The 20,568-nt window shown below is 34.8% G+C and overlaps 2 protein-coding genes across 3 annotated transcripts in view; one reads left to right on the top strand and one right to left on the bottom strand.

Annotated features, from left to right (window-relative positions):
• The window catches only part of jub (LIM domain-containing protein jub), a 29,106-nt gene extending 8,544 nt beyond the window's left edge, over window positions 1-20,562 (bottom strand). Inside the window, exon 1 of one of the 2 annotated variants that reach the window (XM_069046983.1) lies at window positions 19,139-20,562. In XM_069046983.1, the coding sequence (XP_068903084.1) occupies window positions 19,139-20,306 (1,168 nt within the window). In that variant the 5' untranslated portion in view covers window positions 20,307-20,562. The remainder of the gene's footprint in view (window positions 1-19,138) is intronic. The other variant, XM_069046984.1, reaches the window with a different exon arrangement.
• LOC138130489 (zinc finger protein 718-like) lies at window positions 3,315-8,581 on the top strand. Its single transcript, XM_069046989.1, has 2 exons — window positions 3,315-3,451; window positions 6,792-8,581. The coding sequence occupies exons 1-2, from the start codon at window positions 3,445-3,447 to the stop codon at window positions 8,330-8,332; spliced, it is 1,548 nt and encodes a 515-aa protein (XP_068903090.1). The 5' UTR covers window positions 3,315-3,444; the 3' UTR covers window positions 8,333-8,581.
• Window positions 20,563-20,568: the final 6 nt, after the last annotated feature.

Here is a 20,568-nt window from a genome sequence, read left to right as displayed (position 1 = left end):
AATAAATCACATTTGGAATTTGGATATATATTTTGAGGTTAGGCTTTCTTTTTTTCGTAGAGCGGCATTTCGTATTTTTACAAGGGTAATGCAAAAGTAACTAGATGTAAATCATTTTATTCCACACTGTACAAAAATAACTATATTGAAGCCTATAACGAGTTTACGAATACTAAATCATTTTTTATTGGCATAGCACTAATTTATTATGGCTTTAATAATAATGTCCTAGGTTTGGAAAAACTATTTTTTCTAAGAATGTCAAAAAAACTGTACTGTATTTAACTATTTTTAATGCATAAAACATTTCTTTATGGTAATAGTGAAAGAAGATAATAAGCGTGAAAAAAACTACCCTAGCGTGTCATTATTTCACTATGGCGTTATGCAAAATATGTACCTGCACCGAAATAGCTCAATCATAAGGATGCATTAGAAATAATTAAAGTTGTCTCGCGATATTGACTTTAGAAACGGCACATTTTAGATTTGCGTTTTGATGTTGATTGTGGTCATTGTTCACTTTAACTACTTCTGGAATTTTCCCGTTTTTTTTTGGCTAGACAGCCTCAGGGCGTCCTCCTACATCGTTTCCCACCACTCAAACCTTGTGCAAATGAAAATTTCCCTTAACCTTTAGTTCCAACAATGGTTCTACTAAGACTTGGCGCGACCTTGACGCGACCTTGAAACACAACAAGAGAAAAAAAGGCATTTGCACAAGGTTTGAATGGTGGGACACGATCTAGGAGGACGCCCTGAGGCTGTCTAGCCAGAAAAAACGCGAAAATTCCAGAAGTAGTTAAAGTGAACAATTACCTTGATTGTTTGCTGATAGTCGTAGAAAAAAATTGTAGGGACTCCATGGATAAAGTGTCGTTGTTCACTCATGGGATTGCTGCACTCGCCTACAGCTCACGCTCACGCCGTCAAACTTTCCATTCGTCAACAAAAAAGTCGCACTTTTTGTACTTACTGCGTAAATTCCTATTTAGAACTGTAAAAATCGAATTTCAATTTTTTTTAAGTTTTAAGATGGTGTATCATTTTGCAGTCAATAAATAGGTTTTTTCTCCTATTGATAACTATTTGAAGATTTCAACGTAGATCGTTTTTGCTTTCGGAAACTCATTTTACTTTTTATTTAAATTTAATTGCGGCTTCGGTAGCGCAAACGCCTTCATTCACATCAAAATGGCTGACATACAATTTTACGTTGCCAACATCCCAACCTAATAATCATCAAATAACTAGTGGCTCATATCAACATGACAACACTTTGAAAATTGTTTTTTAAGAAAATGAAAGTTACCGATAATAAAAGCCGCCATGGGGCAAAGTTGGAAGATCACGTTTCACGGAAAGACCAAATCACATTATGAAATGAAATTTTATTTGTATCAATAAAGTAAGTATTAAGGAAAAAGCCCCACTTCAAAAATATATATTAGTGAAGGGTGCACGCAAACATTTATTATTCGTCTACGTACACTTGATTTCAAAAAAAATTGCGTACAAGTGCTAAGAGCGATTTTTGTAATATTTTCCTAATGTAAATGGCCCGCTTTAAACTGTTTCTAGACCACGTCCACTGATAGAATGCATTTTTTTAAATATCCTTAGATAACAAAATCCCCAAACCATAACATTAAAATATTAAGAAAGTATCATAGATTGTGTTGGTAATATCTTGAAGCATTCGCGCCACTGATTCTCATTGGTTGTTATGAAACCCACGCGAAAAATAAATTATATGACATTTCAAATTTGAAATTGTCAGTTCTGTCAAAGTGGTTTAAGCATTTAGATTTGCGATTTTTCATCTTTAGAGCTTTGTTTTGCGATTCTCTGGTTTTAAAAGTTATTAGTTTTGATCGTGTTGCTGTTTTGATCTGTTCCGTTGAGATTTTTTGTTGATTTTTTTAAATTTGTGAGTGAGTGCGTGCCTCAAGAATCTAATTATGTACAAACATCGAAAATGATACAGAGGTAATTTTTGTTCATGCATTAAATAGGAGTACTATTGCGGGCAAAAAAAGTGGGACATCAAATTACTGTCAGTTTTGAAAAATTCGATGTAGTTCAAGCTTTATTGTCATTTTTTTTGACACTATTCCAGCTGACAGTTTAAAAATTTATTTTATACTCCTATTTTACTTTTCCAAATGCCCTCTTCTTTTGATAAAGGTAGATTTTGATTGGAACTTTGCATTAAATAAATATTCACTACGTGCTTACTTACAATCATTCCCTTACAACCTACAATACTTAATGACAACGTCAATCAATTCAAAGTAGGGTTAGAATCAGATAAGGGTTATTTCACATTAAAAGTCAAGACAATGACGTTGATGTCCCACTTTTTTTGCCCGCAATAGTACATATTAAATAATCTCTTGCTTGTGTTTAGCCATTTCCGAAAAAAGCTGGATATTTTAATTTCAGTAGCCAGCTTTTTCGGAAATTCGAAAATGTATTGTGGGTTGCATTTTTTATTCCGTCGGGCCCATTATTACTCGTGAAATACCCTGTATTAATAAAACCTAATATATTACTCCTACTGTACTGAAGTTTTCTTTCGTCTTTCCTAAGTGCAAACATGCAGAATAATAATAAAACATCACATGTAAACCTGCTCTTTCCATTTTTTAAAATTTCGCGCCGGATCTATTTGTTGTGGCGTAGAGTGAACATTTTTAGTTACATTTATGTCAAGCAATCTATGAGTGGACAGAGTTTAGCAACATGAATTTCATCCGTTAACTTCCTTCTATCAAGTTTAGTGATGATTCGGGCTTTTGTCACTTTAATTGAACCATAGAAACAAGCTAACATTACATGGGGAAATATTAGCTGTACGCTATTTTTTTAAAATCAAGCGTACATGTACCGATAATAAATCATTTTAAGAGTCAAATTTGCAATAAAAGTACAACTTAAGACATGAGTGACATGACACAAAGTTGACAGATGACAGCAGAGTCAGCAGCAGACATTTTTTTAAGTCAAGGTCATCTAGGGATTTTTAATGGTTCAATCTAGGGATACCTAAAAATATCATCTGGCAACACTGCCCCCGGCTATCCGCGAGAATGCATTTAGCGCATAGCCAAAGCACGCTCCGCCCCTAACTGTTTAAGCGCGAATTTTAAATATTGAAAATCAAAACGCCGACTACACCTGACCTGACAAATGATGTGACAGCGTTCTTATATCGAAAAGAACTATTATTTTGCACGTTTGAACCTGATATCTGGGGCCGCCGCAATTTCTGATCACACGCCGGCGCAGCTGTGCCAGTGCTTTGGCTGTGCGCTAAATGCATTCTCGCCCTCTATCCTATATTCCTATAACCTATACTCTTTGGTCTTTGACTCTTGTTACGAATACGACGAATACCGAATACACTGCGACTGTTAAAGACGCATTTTCTGTTGTGATAGAATGAATGGTAAGTACGTACTTGCGTTGTATCGGATGTTCCTTTAAATTTATCCTCAAAGTAGGCGTTGAAAAGTTGACTGTGAACGCATCACAGATTACAGACAATGATTTAATAATATATACCTATCTACTATATGGGATGTAGAGAAGGAGATACTGATATGAACATGCAAAAGAGATAGCTATAGTAAATCAGCTGTTGTGGGGAATGAAACGCGTTTTGGTGTGTCAGTCAATGTTATTGTGTGGTTTTTTGTGGTTATTGTTTTCCAATTTCTACCTATAAATTATTCATGTTTTTTTTTTTTTTAAATTAGTTTTTAGATTATTGTTATATATATAGTATTGCCGTTATAACTTTTTATCTGCTCCGCCCACTAAAATTGACCAATCAGAATCAAAGCCAGATTCAATCTGTACAACTTTTCATCACATTTGCCACGTAAAAAAGTTAAGGTTAGAATTTTGCTGTCAAGTCCACAATTATTGTTTTAGGTTCTAAAAAATAAAATGTCATTAAGACAATTCGAATGTTAGAAATTTTTACTGTGTAAATCAGATCATCTTTTAACAACCTATTTGATTGGTAACTAAGAAAATGAAATGGGCGGGGCAGATAAAATGTTACGTTGTCCTTAGTATAGCAAAAGACAGAATTTTTTAAGGCCCTTTTTCGCACTCATTTTAGTGCCAAAAACGTAGATTATGATTCAGGTATAATGAAAAATGGTTTATTTCTGTCATGAATTAATAAAATTCAATACATTCCAATGCTTTTAAATGCAAACCTGCCCTATGTCACGTCGTCTTTATGCTACTCTTCTTTATCTAACTTACTATTCATCGGCTCTTTCCCTCTTTCTCACATGTCTATATCAATCTTGCGTACAGCAAACCCCACCAACGCTCTATCTAGAACGTAGTATAGTAGTACTATTATACAGGTGATCCAATTTTTTTTTAAATGATCTAGCAACTTTATTTCTTGTCCTATTTCAATAAGCGATATATCAAATGAAAAGGCATTTAAGGGACTATGAACTGCCATATAATATTTATTTTTTAAAGAAGCAGTTTAAGTGGGGTGATATTTAAATTTCTTATTTTAAATTGTGACATATGTTTTCATTACTTATTTTTAAAGTCACTATTTTTCTAAACATTGCTGTATAAAAATATTATTTGTTTTTTGAAAAGTTTTGAAGAAATAAAAATCTTTAATATACAATAATTGAGACATTTTAATGAAAAAGCGAATAAAATCAAGTTGCTTTGTGAGACCTGTCAGCTAGAGCTAATCGTGAGTAGAAATGAATACCTTTGAAGAAATGACCGACATGCTACATGTCAGATCTAAACTTCATTCGAGGTACGGAAACAGCGTGTCTTGGCAAATTCTTTGCGTAACAAATGCTCTAGCTGACAAGCAACTTGATTTTATTCGCTTTTTCATTAAAATGTCTCAATTATTATTTATTAAACATTTTTATTTCTTCAAAACTTTTCAAAAAACAAATAATATTTTTATACAGCAATGTTTAGAAAAATAGTGACTTTAAAAATAAGTAATGAAAAACATATGTCACAATTTAAAATAAGAAAGTTAAATATCACCCCACTTAAACTGCTTCTTTAAAAAATAAATATTATATGGCAGTTCATAGTCCCTTAAACGCCTTTTCATTTGATATATCGCTTATTGAAATCGGACAAGAAATAAAGTTGCTAGAGCATTTAAAAAAAAATTTGGATCACCCTGTATCATTGATACAGATCACGGACCAGCTGTTTCCATCTAACCTCACTTTTTGCGTTGTTTGTTTTTACTGTGCAGACTGACCAGTGGTACGTTCACAATCGATTCTTCAACGCCAACTTTGGGGATAAATTTAAATGAAAATCCGATATAAAATATCACAAGATTTTGAAAAATAAAACAAAAATAGTGCACGTTATAATTACCTAAAATCGTGTCTGTGCCGCTGTAGCATTGTGAGATCAAGAACATTTGTCATTGAGTTAGCCATGGAAATGTCCTTGATTCAACCGCACCGATAATAATTTATTGTCAAATGAAATGAAAAAACAAAACTTTTAAGTAAGGTTATACCGGGTGAGTGAGGAAAAAGCTTTGATGGTGTATCTTACTTATTTTTTATCCGATTTGAATAAATAACCCACTGACCCGACCACTCGATTTACGAGATATTCCTTCGGTGGTTCGGTCAGTCGGTTCCCATCGTTTTAATCTAGTGATTTTATTTTTTTCCACAGTAGTCCTAAGGTTAGCATAGATTAGAGTGGTATATAAGAGAAAGTAGGCTCGATCCTGGTTCCTAGCGGAGTTTTTGAAAGTTAAATTTGCATTGGCAGCCTGGTTGCCACAGACTTTGTGAAGTAAATGCAAGCCAATCTTAATAGTTAACATAATATTTATAATTTATTTTTCACTGTAGAAACATTTTTATAATTAACAATTTTATTTCAACACAAATATTGCTCATTTTGACAATACAAGTGCAGCCAATTATCAATCGAAAAACTCCCCTAGGAACCAGGATGGAGCCAACTCTATTTAATATACTTACTAACTTTAGTTTCATTTACTTCACTAATGTATAGTTAGAATTTTCATTTCGATTTGTTTGGCAGGTATAATTTATAATGAAATATGTAATTGATTAAATATACAAACAAAACGATTATTTTATATTTTTGCTTTAACATTCTAAAAAAGAACTTGATGTGAAAATGGAAATTTGCGTATCATTCATAATCGCCCACCCGAATGTCATTCGTACATTCGTTATTCAAAGCAACTGCACATGCGAACCATTCATAATCGCACAATCCGAATGATCATTCGATTATACAAAGCGATTATTTCGATTCATTCGATGATGGCAATGTATGGATTGTGTCCAACACTCCCGGAACAATGTTGACTCTGCGAGCGAACATTGCCAATGTTAAAGCCTTACCTCAAAGTCCCTATAGTACTTATTATGATGTTGTCTCGGAAACTTTTTTGTTTCCATGTTATTTGAAATGGTTGAATCTATCGTTGGAAACAGGACAGTAGATTGAGCAAATCAAAATTTACAAGTCAAAATTCAATGACACTTTTAAACATTATTTGGTAGGTATTGTCAAATAGACAATTAATTGACAAATGAACAAAACCAAATTTACATTAGGAAAATTTTCTTTTCCCGTTTATTTTTTGCAACCAACTGTACATACAGTGGATTGAGCAAATCAAAATTTACAAGTATATAAGACAAGACTTGTATTTTTTGCAATATTTTGATTAGTTTTTTTGTATTGACATGAAATGAATTTTTCAGATTATAAAATCAAAATGCAAAATTTGGAATTTACCAAGAATATTCCGAAATGTGGCCACGGAAAGAGATGTCATAATTGCAAGAGATGTCCTTACGTGACCAAAACATCTTTCTACATGGTGAATCACGTGAAACGTCACCGGTTGCCACTCGAATCATCCAGATGCGAAAGAAACGATCTGGAAAAGTACCACTGCAAGGACTGCAATTTTGAAACCGATCTTGTTGTAATTTTAAAGCAACATTTCAGGGAATATCACAGAAAGGACACTGATTGTGTGCAAGACCAACCAAAAAAGGACATTATAGTGAAAAGCTACATTTGTCAAAAGTGCTCGTTTGAAACATCTTCTGTTTTACTGTGGATCAAACACTTGGAAAGTTTATGTTTTGATACAGAAGAAGAATGTGAGAACGTACATACAGTGTCTTGTAGTGATGAAGAGTGGCACCGATCCGAGTGTTGTTCCTTTAAGACAAAAGAGGCAAGAGTTCTGAAAAAACACGACAGTGCGAAGCACCCATCTCACCGGAATTTCAGTCTCCGCAATCATAAGAAACTTCAACACTCAACAGATGCCATCCAGTGGTATAATTGCGATAAATGCGAATTTAAAACGAAATGGAAGAAATCCCTAAAACAGCATAAGAAAATTCATCTCCAAGCAGATGCTGTCCAGTGGTATAGCTGTGATAAATGCAAATTCAAAACGAAATGGAAATGCAACCTAACAAAGCATAATAAAATTCATCTCTCAGCAGATGTTGTCCAGTGGTATAGCTGTGATAAATGCGAATTTAAAACGAAATGGAAAGGCTACCTAACAAAGCATAATAAAATTCATCTCTCAGCAGATGCTGTCCAGTGGGATAGTTGTGATAAATGCAAATACAAAACGAAACATAACAGATACCTTAAACAACATACGGCAATTCATCTCCCAGCAGATGCCATCCAGTGGTATAATTGCGATAAATGCGAATTTAAAACAAAAAGGAACTTCTTCCTAAAACAGCATAAGAAAATTCATCTCTCAGCAGATGCCATTCAGTGGTATAATTGTGATAAATGCGAATTTAAGGCGAAACGGGAAGGCTACCTAAAACGGCATAAGAAACTTCATCTCTCAGCAGATGCTATTCAGTGGTATAATTGTGATAAATGCCAACACAAAACGAAGTCTAACTGGAACCTTAAACTACATAAGAAAATTCATCTCTCAGCAGATGCTGTCCAGTGGTATAGCTGTGATAAATGCAAATACAAAACGAAATATAACAGCCACCTTAAACAACATAAGGCAATTCATCTCCCAGCAGATGCCATCCAGTGGTATAATTGCGATAAATGCGAATTTAAAACGAAATGGAAATGCTACCTAACAAAGCATAATAAAATTCATCTCTCAGCAGATGCTGTCCAGTGGTATAGTTATGATAAATGCAAATACAAAACGAAACATAACAGACACCTTAAACAACATAAGGCAATTCATCTCCCAGCAGATGCCATCCAGTGGTATAATTGCGATAAATGCTAATTTAAAACGAAATGGAAAGGCTACCTAAAACAGCATAAGAAAAATCATCTGTGAACAGACGTTGTTAAACTGTATAGTTGTGATAAGTGCGAAATTAAGACTAATGTAAATAAATAATTATACACTGAAAATAAAAATGAACTTCTCTCAGCTGCATTTAAATTTAAAAATTGCGATTAAATTTTCGTACAGTTCCGGACACAGAATTTTATACGTCAAATTTATGTCAATTCAAAAAATGTTGTCATTATGATTGACGTTTGAAACTATCTGACATTTGAAAGTTTATTTTTGGCATGATAAAAATTGCAAAAATCGGAAGTGAGGTTAGTTGCACCTAAAGCCAGTTTTACATTTTGATGTCAATCGAATGACAAATCGTCCAAGATTCCGTGTCCGCAATATTATAGTCGTTGACCAAAATAAAATGGGTCAAAGTAAATTTCAATGTGTAATTCGATATTTTTGCGAAATCCATCGCTTAGGAAACAAGTGTCAAAAATTAAAAAAAAATCTGTTTACATTTATTTTAGTTTATTCATGGGTATAAATTTGAGAATTAAACGTTTTAATTTACAATCGCAAATCCATGTTCGTTTTAGGGAACCAAATACAAATGAAAGTTTACCGACAGTTTCCAAAAACTCAGAATCATTTAATTGAACATATAGTGACAGTGACAAGTACAAAAAACACAACCTAACTTTTTGTAGATCAACCGTCAAGTCAAATCAAATTGTAATCTGATACACAATTACACTACACAAATCTTTGAATTGTAAAACTGTCTAAGGTGTAGTTGGTTGCAAAAAAAAAACGGGAAACGAACATTTTCCTAATGTAAATTTGGTTTGTCCATTTGTCAATTAATTGTCTACTTGACAATACCTGTCAAATAATTTTTAAAAATATGGAAACATTGTAAAAATGTGTCCACTTTATTCTGACAGTTCTCGGTTTTTTTTTGCAACCAATCACTTATGTATTTTCAAAAAGAACTGTTTTAACTTTCAATTTGTTATTGGAGGAGTCGAAGGAAAGATTTCATCTATCCCCTCTTCCGTTTCTCTTAATTATTTAAATATGTAGTTCCCACAACACTGTATTTAAACAAAGCGGCATTTCGAATCGTAATTTATCATTTCTGTCAGTTTTGAAAAATTCGATGTAGTTCAAGCTTTATTGTAATTTTTTTGATACTATTCTAGCTGACAGTTTAAAAATGTATTTTATACTCCTATTTTCCTTTTCCAAATACCCTCTTCTTTTGATAAAGGTAGATTTTGATTGGGACTTTGCATTAAATAAATATTCACTATGTGCTTACTTACAATCATTCCCTACAACCTACAGTCGCGAGCAATAAATTTTGGTCGTCAAGGTCATTCTTTGACGCAATCTAAAATGCTCCATTGTAAGACAGTCGTAAATATCATAACCTATCATTATGTTGTATGACATTGATTGTCATTTTTTTTCTCATTTTTTTTGGCACTTTGTTGACATGGGCATAATTAGGCTGGGAAATTTTTTAAATCTGTGACTAACCAAATTTTGAAATGACATTGACGACCAAAATTTATTGCTCGCGACAGTACAATACTTAATGACAACGTCAATCAATTCAAAGCAGGGTTAGATTCAGATAAGGGTTATTTCACATTAAAAGTCAAGACAATGACGTTGATGTCCAACTTTTTTTGCCCGCAATTGGGAATTCTAGCTAAGAATTCGCTCTCTAGCGGCCTGGCCGCGAACCACTACGTGTGACGTCAGCTGTGGGAGTCTCGTCACCGGCTCAGTGTGCTTTTAGTGGGTTTTATCAAGTTCGTTTTCGACTTTACACGTGTTTTATACTTATTGAGGTCTTTGAGAGCCTGTAGGTAGTCATCATTTAAGAGCAAATTGGCTTATTGCCGAATAATTGCTAAATATATTAAGGAATATATTAATTATTAGTCATGGACGTCGATATACCCTGAAGTAATGTTATCTGGAAGAAGCGGATTAGTAACAGCAACCAAAATTGTTGCGTGTATGCATGTAAATCTATGCGTAAGAAAAATCCTGATCTCATGTATCATACCTTTCCTAATTTGGGACAAAACATAAACACAAAAGATAGATTTGGACAATTTCAAGTGCAAGATCGAAGAAAGTTGTGGGAAATTACATTAAAAATGGGAATAGTTATTTACATAATTAGTGGAATAAAAGCAATATTACAGGAGTCGAGTGTGAAGATTGCAGATGACGAGGGCGTTAGCCCGAGTTCATCTGTAATCACACGAGTTTCCTGTAATATGCTTTAGCCCACGTGTTATGTACAAAATTTTATCTAAGATCGCAACAAATTAAAAAAAATAAATCTTATCTATTGATTTTCGCCAGTGAAATAAATGAGTGTCATTACCGCACTCAGTGGGATAAGAATTTACTTATCCCACTGAGAGGTAATGAAACTCATTTATCCCACTGAGTGCGGTAATGAAACTCATTTATCCCACTGAGTGAGGTAATGAAGTTCTTATCCCACTCAAAATTAGTGGGATAAGTATCATTTATCCCACGGGATTAAATAAATTCACTTACAAACATAAACTTAAACAATAATTTAAAAAATGTCTTGAATGCACAATTATAACACCACGTAAAAATGTTCAGAAAAGCACCTAACAATCGTGAGTTATCCCCAAGCTGACGTCACGAATCGACAGTTACCTAGATTATCGACAGGCGGGAAAACTAATTTGAATTCCCAATAGTATACCGTTCACGATGGTTTTAAACACTCTGGAGGCCACGATATTTTTTTGTTAGATTGGCGTCAGGTCCTGTCATATGACGTTTCGTTATTAAATATTCGTCTTGTTGTCAATTCCCTAATTGATTCAGTGTAATTCAATTATAACCTAAAATAGATTTATTGTGCCAAATCACAATATTGCCAACTAAAATGTCAGATTTTCATAGACAGTCCGAATTTGAAACAATCGTGAACGGATAATACTCACTTATTCACATCATTTTGATGTTTTTTTTATATGGAGCGGCAACCATAAATTTTACATTCAGTTTTCACGCCTACTTCGACTGCAATCATTTAGAATAACCCTGTACTATTCCGGCCAAAAAATTTCGTCCACCCTTTTCCTGTCATTTCACAAAAATTGCGGGACCTTTATTGTCATTATGATTGACGTCTGCAAATTAAAATTTGAAATTTATTACTGTCACCCATAAGAACATATAGTCCATTTTTTTTTAAATCAGCTGTCAAAGTGTTGTCAAGTTGGTATGAGCAATTGGAAGTGCATTTCACAATATAGGTTGGCAAGGTCGAGCCGTGCAAGGTCATCGGCGATGTCATTGCGCATGTCATTTGCGTTTGCGTTGAAAAATTAACGCACAAAATTTGAAAAGGTGCCTTCGTAGTGCACAGAGAGTGAAAAAATGGCCCTGATTCGGTACTACGAAGAGTTGAAAGGTGATAACCCTGAATTGAGTAAAAACGCGATTTGTGAGAAAGCTTCAAACATATTCAATGTATCGTATTAAATACCTTATTTTCTAAATTCTCATTTATTTCCGTAAATATATGTACCATCGGTGGACATTAAAAGCTGGGACAAGATGACGATTGTATAAAGTCAAAAATTACAACGGGGTGAATGACGTTTATTTATCAAAACCATCAAGTTAAAGTTCAGTTTGTTTGATATTGAATGATATTGTTTGTTTTCCCAATTAAATAGTTGGCAATGTAATACCCCAGTTTGAATTCAAATTGCCGCCGCCGAAACAAACGCAACAGGAATTATTTGGTTCTTTTGTTGTGCACTGTTGGTACATTAGATTGCGTACGGTTGGTACATTACATGGTACATTACATGGTACATGAAAGACGCGGTACTAGGTACTAGACTCTCAGCCCTCGGAAGGGAAGGGTGGTGTTTGTTGAACCTACGTTTTCATTGTTATTGTTTTAGTGGAAAATGTAGTTATTGCGGTTACGAATCTCGAGTCGTGCATTTTTTTTGTGTATTGTCAATGTAATCAGGGCCGTGCTCCGTAAACACTCACCAATCGCGAAGGAGACACGTGTTGGTCGATTACAGGTGCGCACCTCGTGTGTCGCCGACAGTTTGCGCGTTGTAATTCAGGTAGTATGATCTTACCGACAACAAGTAATGTTAGCAGGTATGTTATTTCGTTTTGTTATTCCGATAAGCTCGGGTGAAGTAGGAATTAATAGAGTGGGTAAATTCTTGAGGGAACGTCGCAATAAAGTAATTAGGTAGTTAAAATTCGTGGGACGAGTCCATTTTCAAAGTTAGAGGGAGTAAGGGGTGAACCGTGGGAATCCGTTGTTTGCGTCCAGGCTTTAAAATCAGAGTTATTTATGGGCGAACAGTTAAAAAAATCATTTTGGACGAGTCCATTTTCAGGGTAGGGCTAGGAAGGTAGGAACAGTTAACCGATCACATTGCGTCAGCGATTTAATTAGGGAAAACGGGGGTCCATTTGGGGAACGACCATTCATTTGCCACAAGGAAAAACGGGGCACTTGTTTGGCGGAAGTTAGAGTTGTCTACGCGGGGGCAGTTTATCCACGTTGCAATGAAAAACGGGAGCCTGCCAAAGGAGCCGTACGTGGGGGGACCCACGCAGTCACTCGGGGATCCCTTCATGACGTGTGATCCTGGCCGCAGAGTTTCTCGACGGCCTTCGGTGGAAGGCCTCTGTTTCATCAGCTGTGGTCACTACAGTGGCGATTCGGAGGACACAAGCTGGGGCACTGCACCCATAACGAGTTAGGTGTCGCAGCGACTTGGACGACCCGACGTCACTAGGGTAGAAATTAGGAGACTGGGGGCGAGAACGAGGTTAACTTCGCGATCGGATACCGCGTGCTATCTTGAAGAGCTGAGAGTCAGAGGTCTGTAATATTCAATTACGGAATTAGAGTGTCTGTCATTGCAATCTAGAGTCTTGTTGCGCAATGTTCTGTAACCTGTTGTTTAAATTTAAAGATGGAAAAGATTACGGTCCGCCATCGTTTGTGGGTGATTTTTGGGGGTTTTACTCATCCCCTTTACAGTGTCTATTCGTAATAACATAACTATCATTTGTTTCACGGTGCCGCTTTGTTCTTGTATTACGAGTTTAGGTTCTGAGCAACCGTTGTTATTTTATTTGTTGTATAGTTTCGCTCCGAAAAAAAAACAAAAAGAAAGGGAACTATTTCTTTCTACCCTCCTCAAAAGGCCGGTAGACAAATGTATTGTGTTTTCTATGTATTTTTTGTTGTGTCATGTAAAGTCGAACCGCTAAATTGTTCAATTTATTAAGTGATCTTGTCCCGGATTAAATAACACTGTAGATGAAAACGAGGATGTATTTATTCATGTGTGCATAAAATAAATACAGGCGTCCTCCCATCGATTTATGCATTTTTATTTCGAAGCTTGTCCACCCTGCAAGTCCGCCATTTGCATCCCGAGCTAGTCTGCCGCCATTTTGTACGTACAAAACACACAACGTAGGGGTTTTACCGCTTCGATGACGATCACGCCATGGCCACTTTGTTAAATTTCGCGGGTTTAGTTTGAATTTTCAAATATTTAAATTTTGGCGGAAGACTGGCGATATCTGGGTTATTACAGTAATTATTCACAGAATCAGTTTTTTGGTGGTCAAAACAGGTAGGTAGCAAAAAAAAAAAGAATATTTATTATTTTAATTTTACAAGAGAGTGATGTCAATGTGACAATAGTTAATTTGACAAATTGTGACAAAGCGAAAGTTTGATACACAATGAAAAATTTTTGGATGTTCCAGCTTTTAATGTCCACTGATGGTACTTTTCTAAAATAGATACGCTGGACGTCTGCAATCATATGTGATGGCTTTAAAACGACAAAATGTATTCAACCCCGAAAAAATTAATGATTTCTTCATTGTTTAAACTGCAACTGTGTTTCATTACAAAAAATCGTTGTGTTCCAAAGTCCACTTCAATGTACCTAAACGAACGTACATGCTCTACAAAATACTCTTTTAATACAACGTGATCAAGAATGACTAAAACTGTTGGTGACAATGAAAATTTGAATGATTTTGGTACCACTGTAATTTAAACGCATTTCCGGTTGTCAGCTTTGACAGAGTTGACAGGCGAATGTGACGTTTACCATCAAAGGGTTATTTTTGTAATAGAGATATTTTCATATTTGATGGCGGAAACAAAAGACTGAGAAATGTTACAAATTTGTATTGTCAGTGTCAAATTTCTCAAAGACGTTCGTGATTTCGACAGAAATGCAGCAAATTGGCAATAAGAAAGTTATTAATCGTCGAACTAGAGACATAATTTGCCTTTTGAAGCACTGACAAAAATTGGTTTCCTTAGAATTTATTTTTTCAATCTATTTAGCGAAAATTTAAATTTGCCTAGACATTCCATTTTACGGCGTTTACCTCTAGCATAAACATACCCGACATAACCTAATTTTTTTTAATGTCGTGTCAAGTTAAAACATCCGGTCAGTGCCAATTACGAAACAGAAAAACACCAATATTTTTCAACTGTTCCATTGCCGACAGACTCAGTCATTGTTGATCACGCTGTACAAGTATGTACGGTCGATGGATAAATAAAACTGAGACACTTACAATTTAATCTATGTAAATCAGACTACTGAATTGTCAACATATTTGTCAGTGTCTATATATACAGGTGTCCCAAAAATGGCGTACTAACTACTTACTACCGTATCTAGGATGTTTAAATGTACACGAAAAAAATATGGAAAACATTTTTCAGACAAAAAAATAAATTATTATTATTTTTATTATTAACGGTAATACAATGTAAACAAAGATGTACTCGTACATCATTACCTTGCAATGTTACCGTAGTGGATTTAAAATATTTTTTTCTATTTCCAAAGCTTCTAAATTCACTATTGTGCAGGATTAGATATTGGTAGTGAGTAATTTTGTACTTTGTGATAATATGTACGATTAGAGGTAGCTGTCATGACAATTTAATACATCTATTTCAAAATAATTTTCCTGTTAAGTGCCACTTTCAAGGACCGCTAAATCAGCAATTAAGTCCAATATAATTTTTTAAACATTTTTCTGACGTTTACGGTAGTCTCTTCTACACCGTAGTGCACCGTTAGTACGCCATTTTTGGGACACCCTGTATATATAATAAAGTTAACCTATTTGTGATAAAGCCGTAATTAAACGATGCAAATTTGTAAATTTTGACTTATGTGATTGTCATTTTTGACCCAGTTTTATTTGTCCATCCACTGTACCCACATAAACCTACATTTCATTGAAACCTTTAACATTGACTACGTTCGTAAGGTTTTATTTGTAAAAAAAAAAAAAAAAAAAAAAACAAAGAAACCAACAATTATCCAAACACTTTATTCCATTGTTTTTATGATTTTTTATCAAGTTTTTAATTTTGAAATTGTTTTTCGCTTATCATGATCTGTGTAATAGATTTTTTTTTCTCTGGGACTGAATTTTTTAATGAATGTTGTGGGACAACTTCAGGATCAGGAATCACAACTTGTGTAGTTTCCATAGTCATTAAATCTTCGACTTGTCTGGAGAAACTGTTATTTTGTGACACTGTGAATTTGGAACGAACAACTGATGGGTATGGCACGGCAGATCTGAAATCTAGTTTTTTTGAGAACTTGTAAAATAATTTTGTAATTTTGAAGGAGGTATCCCAGAAGTAACTAATACTTCTATCCACTTTTTTCTTTGTTCAGCCGATTTTGGAAAATGAAAAAATTGTTTGTTTTGGGCACCAGTCTTATAAATCAAAACTGGTAGAGTATGTTGCTGTAGACACTTGCAAACTGAATGAGTTTTGGAAGTGTCTATAGTAACATAAACATACTGTACCAGTTTTTTTTTTTGCTATCCGATAGTACATAAAATAATTACAGAAGAAATAATTTCATATTTTTGTGTCTCTGCAAAAAATTCTTCCACCATTAAAATAACGTGCTTTCAAAAAAGTGTGTGGTCAAAAGCCTGGTGCTGGCTTTTGTTTCCGATGACGTATGGCGTAGCTTCCTTAGTTGTCAAATATTTAGTGGAACAGGAATCGTTGGACGACCATTAGTACGTATTTCAGAAATCGTTGAAACAATCATGTAAAATGTTTGACAACAAATTAATGTGAACATTCGTTATGTAGTTTTCAGTAATTATAAATAATTCTTTTTATACATACAGGATCGCTAAAAAGTATGGATGCAGCTAAATATTTTCAGAACGGTTTAGCAGAGTTTGTTGAAATTTGACACACAGTTAGAAGTGTTTAAATTATATCATCTGAAATTTTTTTCAATTTTCTAAAATCATTTATTTTGAAAATGCAGGGCTAACTTTATTTTTTTTAAATGGCACGAGAAGTCAATTTTAATATTTTTGAGAAGAGTATTTCTTTGTGAATTCACTGTCCACATCGCCGTCATTTTGAACATCTTTTTAACATTTCGCGTTTGACCTTTTTATTTTTTTTATTCTGTTTCGGTTAAATGCCTTGCACTTGCACTTGTTATTAGCTTTTATTTATTTTTTGGTCAAAGTACAGGCGGCAAAGAACTAATGATAGCTAAAGACAACATTTCCAAGACTATAACAAAATTTTACATTTTGTCAAATGTTATTAATTCGTTAATTTTTTATAAAGTTTCGATTAAAATAAGATAGGTATGTGTTACATCACATAAATGAAATTTTTTATCGGAAATTTTTTTGCTAATGAACGAAAACATCCATAAATGAGGTCAGAAGACCGATTATTAGCAAATAAGAGCACGAGACGAAGTCGAGGGCTTTTATTTGATAATAATTGGTCTTCTGACCGAATAATTTATGGATGTGAGTTCATTAGCAAAAAAATTGCCGATATTAAAATTTTGCACGAGGGGTATACGGCTGATTATTTCCTGAATAGAATGAAACCAAACGCATTACTTCCAATCCTTTTTATTCAAAATAATAAAAAAAAAAATCTGGTACCGATATTTTTTATCAGATTATTGCACATGTGCATTTTAGAGAAATTTTATCGCGTTATTTTTTGTTTTCTCGTTTTGATTGGTCAATATTTGTCACGCAATTGGTTGCTAAACACATGAAGGAAATAATCATTCAAAATTTCACTTATTTCCAATGATTTTACCCTTACATTAGAAAATACGTACGAGTAAAATTTAATGTAACGTAATTACGAGGTTTTCGTTTTGTAGTACGTACACAACATTCAAAGATTCCAACTCCTTTACTTTTATAATTTTCAAGTACATAAAACGTAAACTTCCGTTGAACGTTCGCAATTCTGCTATACCTCTAATGAAAGAAGAAAAACGGGTTTAATTACAAATCCGTTGGCCGTTTATTAACTTAATTAATCCAATTTGTGCTTTAAAACATAAATTTACGAATACATATCGCGCATTAGTCTCAAAGTTCTAATTAGTTATCTAGGCAAAATCAAAATCAACACTTTCAAAGCTAATAATCTTACTAACGACGTGGGTAAACCACAAACAATTATTTTTAAAGCATGTGATTACTATTATGACGCCCAAAAATACGTACGGGTCTTCCCACATAATCTTTTAAAAATAAGTAAGGTAGTGGGTAAAAAAATGCAGCAGTTTCTTTCATATTACATACATATAATCATTTTCAAGAATATGAAACGTAAAAAACCAGAAAACTGTAAATTAAAATATTTAACTACAATCTGCGGTTTCACTAGTTGTCCGATTAAAAAAAAAAAATTGCGAACAGTTGCAACCTTATTTTTTAATTCTAATTCCACTAGGTCAAACACTTGATGAAAGCAATGCAATGCAGTAGGGCTGCAATAAATATTTTAAGAAGGTTCTTAACAGTGATAAGTTGTTATTAACGGAGTATAGACGACAATAAACAACAGAGTTTGACGATTTCATTGGTGCTGTCCAATGCAAGAGAGTCTTAACCCTGGGACCATAATCATGAGATTCTTTTGTAACCCTTTTTAAAGCTTGTTAGTTAATTCTGATATGAAATTCATTGACAATTACAATTTAAATCTTTTCAACTATTTCCCACGCCTACCCAACCGTATCGTATCAGTCGGTCGTTTAAATTCCGTTTTTTACAATCAGTCTTATTTTCCATGACCCACAAACATAATGATTAACGTAAATTACTCAGTCTAAGTGCGCCAAGTGTAAGTCAAATTGAATCAACCGTTTGGTCATATCGGTGCAACGGTTTTCCTAATTAATTTAAACTTTTTAAATTTTATACAAACTCCCAAGAATCAAAGTTGAAGTGTCACAATGTACTGTAAATAATCAAAAGCCATTGAGCTTGATAATGATCGAAACGGCAATTTTGAGGCGTTAGGTGCTCTCTAAAAATTTTATTTTATCTTCAAATTTAAAAAATCACTCTTGAAACGTTCCGAATCAAAATGTCGTATTCGAACATGCTGATTTATAATTAAAATTTACAAACAATTACAGTTAAAGGATTTTGCAAGGACTCGGTAGTTTCCAAATATTTTACTTCACGTCCCAATTGCAAAAATGACTCCTAAAAAGCCAAAAGAAAAAATAGACATTTTGGACTGGAGTAAATCAACTTCTTGTCATCTCTTCTTCAGTTTATAATAAAATAGAACAAAATAATATCCTTGATGCATACTCAAATTTCTTGCAACAACCTTTTCCAACAGATAAAATAAAACAAAAAGAAAATTACCGAAATATTCTCCTTCCTCTTCATGTTTTTCCATTTCCTCCTCAATTTGTCTGGTCATCTCTTCGATCTTCCTCTCGGCTTCAGTGGGCCCCCTCGGCCTCGGTGGGGTCACATTATACGGTAACAGAGTCTTTCCACTAATTTTCATCTTGCTGCCACTCGAAGTGCTGCACGCGCTGGGCGTCGGACTCGGCACCGGCGGCGGCCGCACGTCAATTTTCTCTTTAGCAACTGGACTCTTGGGCAGAACCGATGGCGTGGACGCTATCCCGGTCGCCGGTTCTCGATTGTAATTTTTGGCGGAGGACGTTTGAAAGGGAACGTTCGTGCTGAGGGTGTGGGAAATGTTCCCGGTCATGCACACGTAGTCGCTGCTGTTGATTTCATCTAATTGTTGCTGAGTGAAGCCCTTGTTGTAATTGGCGTGATAATACGGAGCTTTACTTATTCCCAGTTTCTGCATTTGTGGGAAGGACTGCTGATAGGTTTGGGTAGGATAAGGCGGGGGCGCTTGATTTGAAGGCACTTGAGGCCCCGGGGTGGCCCCGCTAGACTTATGCCCCAACGTTTGGAGATTTTCGTAAACGGGCAAGGCCTCACCATCCCTGTTGGCGTTTCTGTTGCCTGCAGGCACTTGAGGTTGCGCCTTGCGGAAATTTCCATCTCCAGAGTGATAATAAGGGGTTTGGAAGTTTCTTCCTGAATAATAGTCAATATTTTCATACACCGGTGTAGCATTAGCCGCCATACTAGCTCTAGGGCTGCTCGAATGTTGTGACGAACCACTCAATGAATGTGTAGGACTTGAATTTGGGGCCACTTGAGGTTTGGCGCACTGGACGTAAATGTCGCTCTCTTCAACAGGTTTTTGACTGATCAAAGTCTCTACTTGTTTTGGAGTGGCATACTTTGAACTTGCAATGATATTGTTCCTCTCATACAACGTGTAATCGTTTTGCTTTGTTTGAGCGGGGCCTTCACTCGTAAAACTCTCAATCGCTCCAATCGATTTTTGCTTCTGGTGATATGGGGGCACAGCCGGCTCTGCTTTTCCCATTATCCGGCCATACCGCGGGTCTCCATCGGTCCCATTTAGTGACATAAACTGCATTTTTTGCACGTAAGATTGATCCAGCGAAGAGTCCAAATCACTGCGGAGGTTCGACATTTTTAAAACAACAAATTAACACTTTTTTCTGGAAAATTTAACGTAACCGAAGTGTTAAAAAAGCATCACTAACTACGGAATATCACAGAACTATATTTTTCACGCGTATCAACGAAACCGATTGACATAGTTCAATTATTAGTCATAAATAAATACATAATAACCAATTTTACGATAAAAACCATCAGAAGATGAGGTAATAAATTGACCGATTGGAATAAAATGACATTAAACAGAAACTGACAGAGGACAGAGTGACAGC

Source organism: Tenebrio molitor, chromosome 5 (genome assembly GCF_963966145.1).
Source record: "Tenebrio molitor chromosome 5, icTenMoli1.1, whole genome shotgun sequence".
Lineage (NCBI taxonomy): Eukaryota > Metazoa > Arthropoda > Insecta > Coleoptera > Tenebrionidae > Tenebrio > Tenebrio molitor.
Note: the sequence above shows the minus strand (reverse complement) of the source record. Positions and strands in the feature narration are given on the sequence as shown.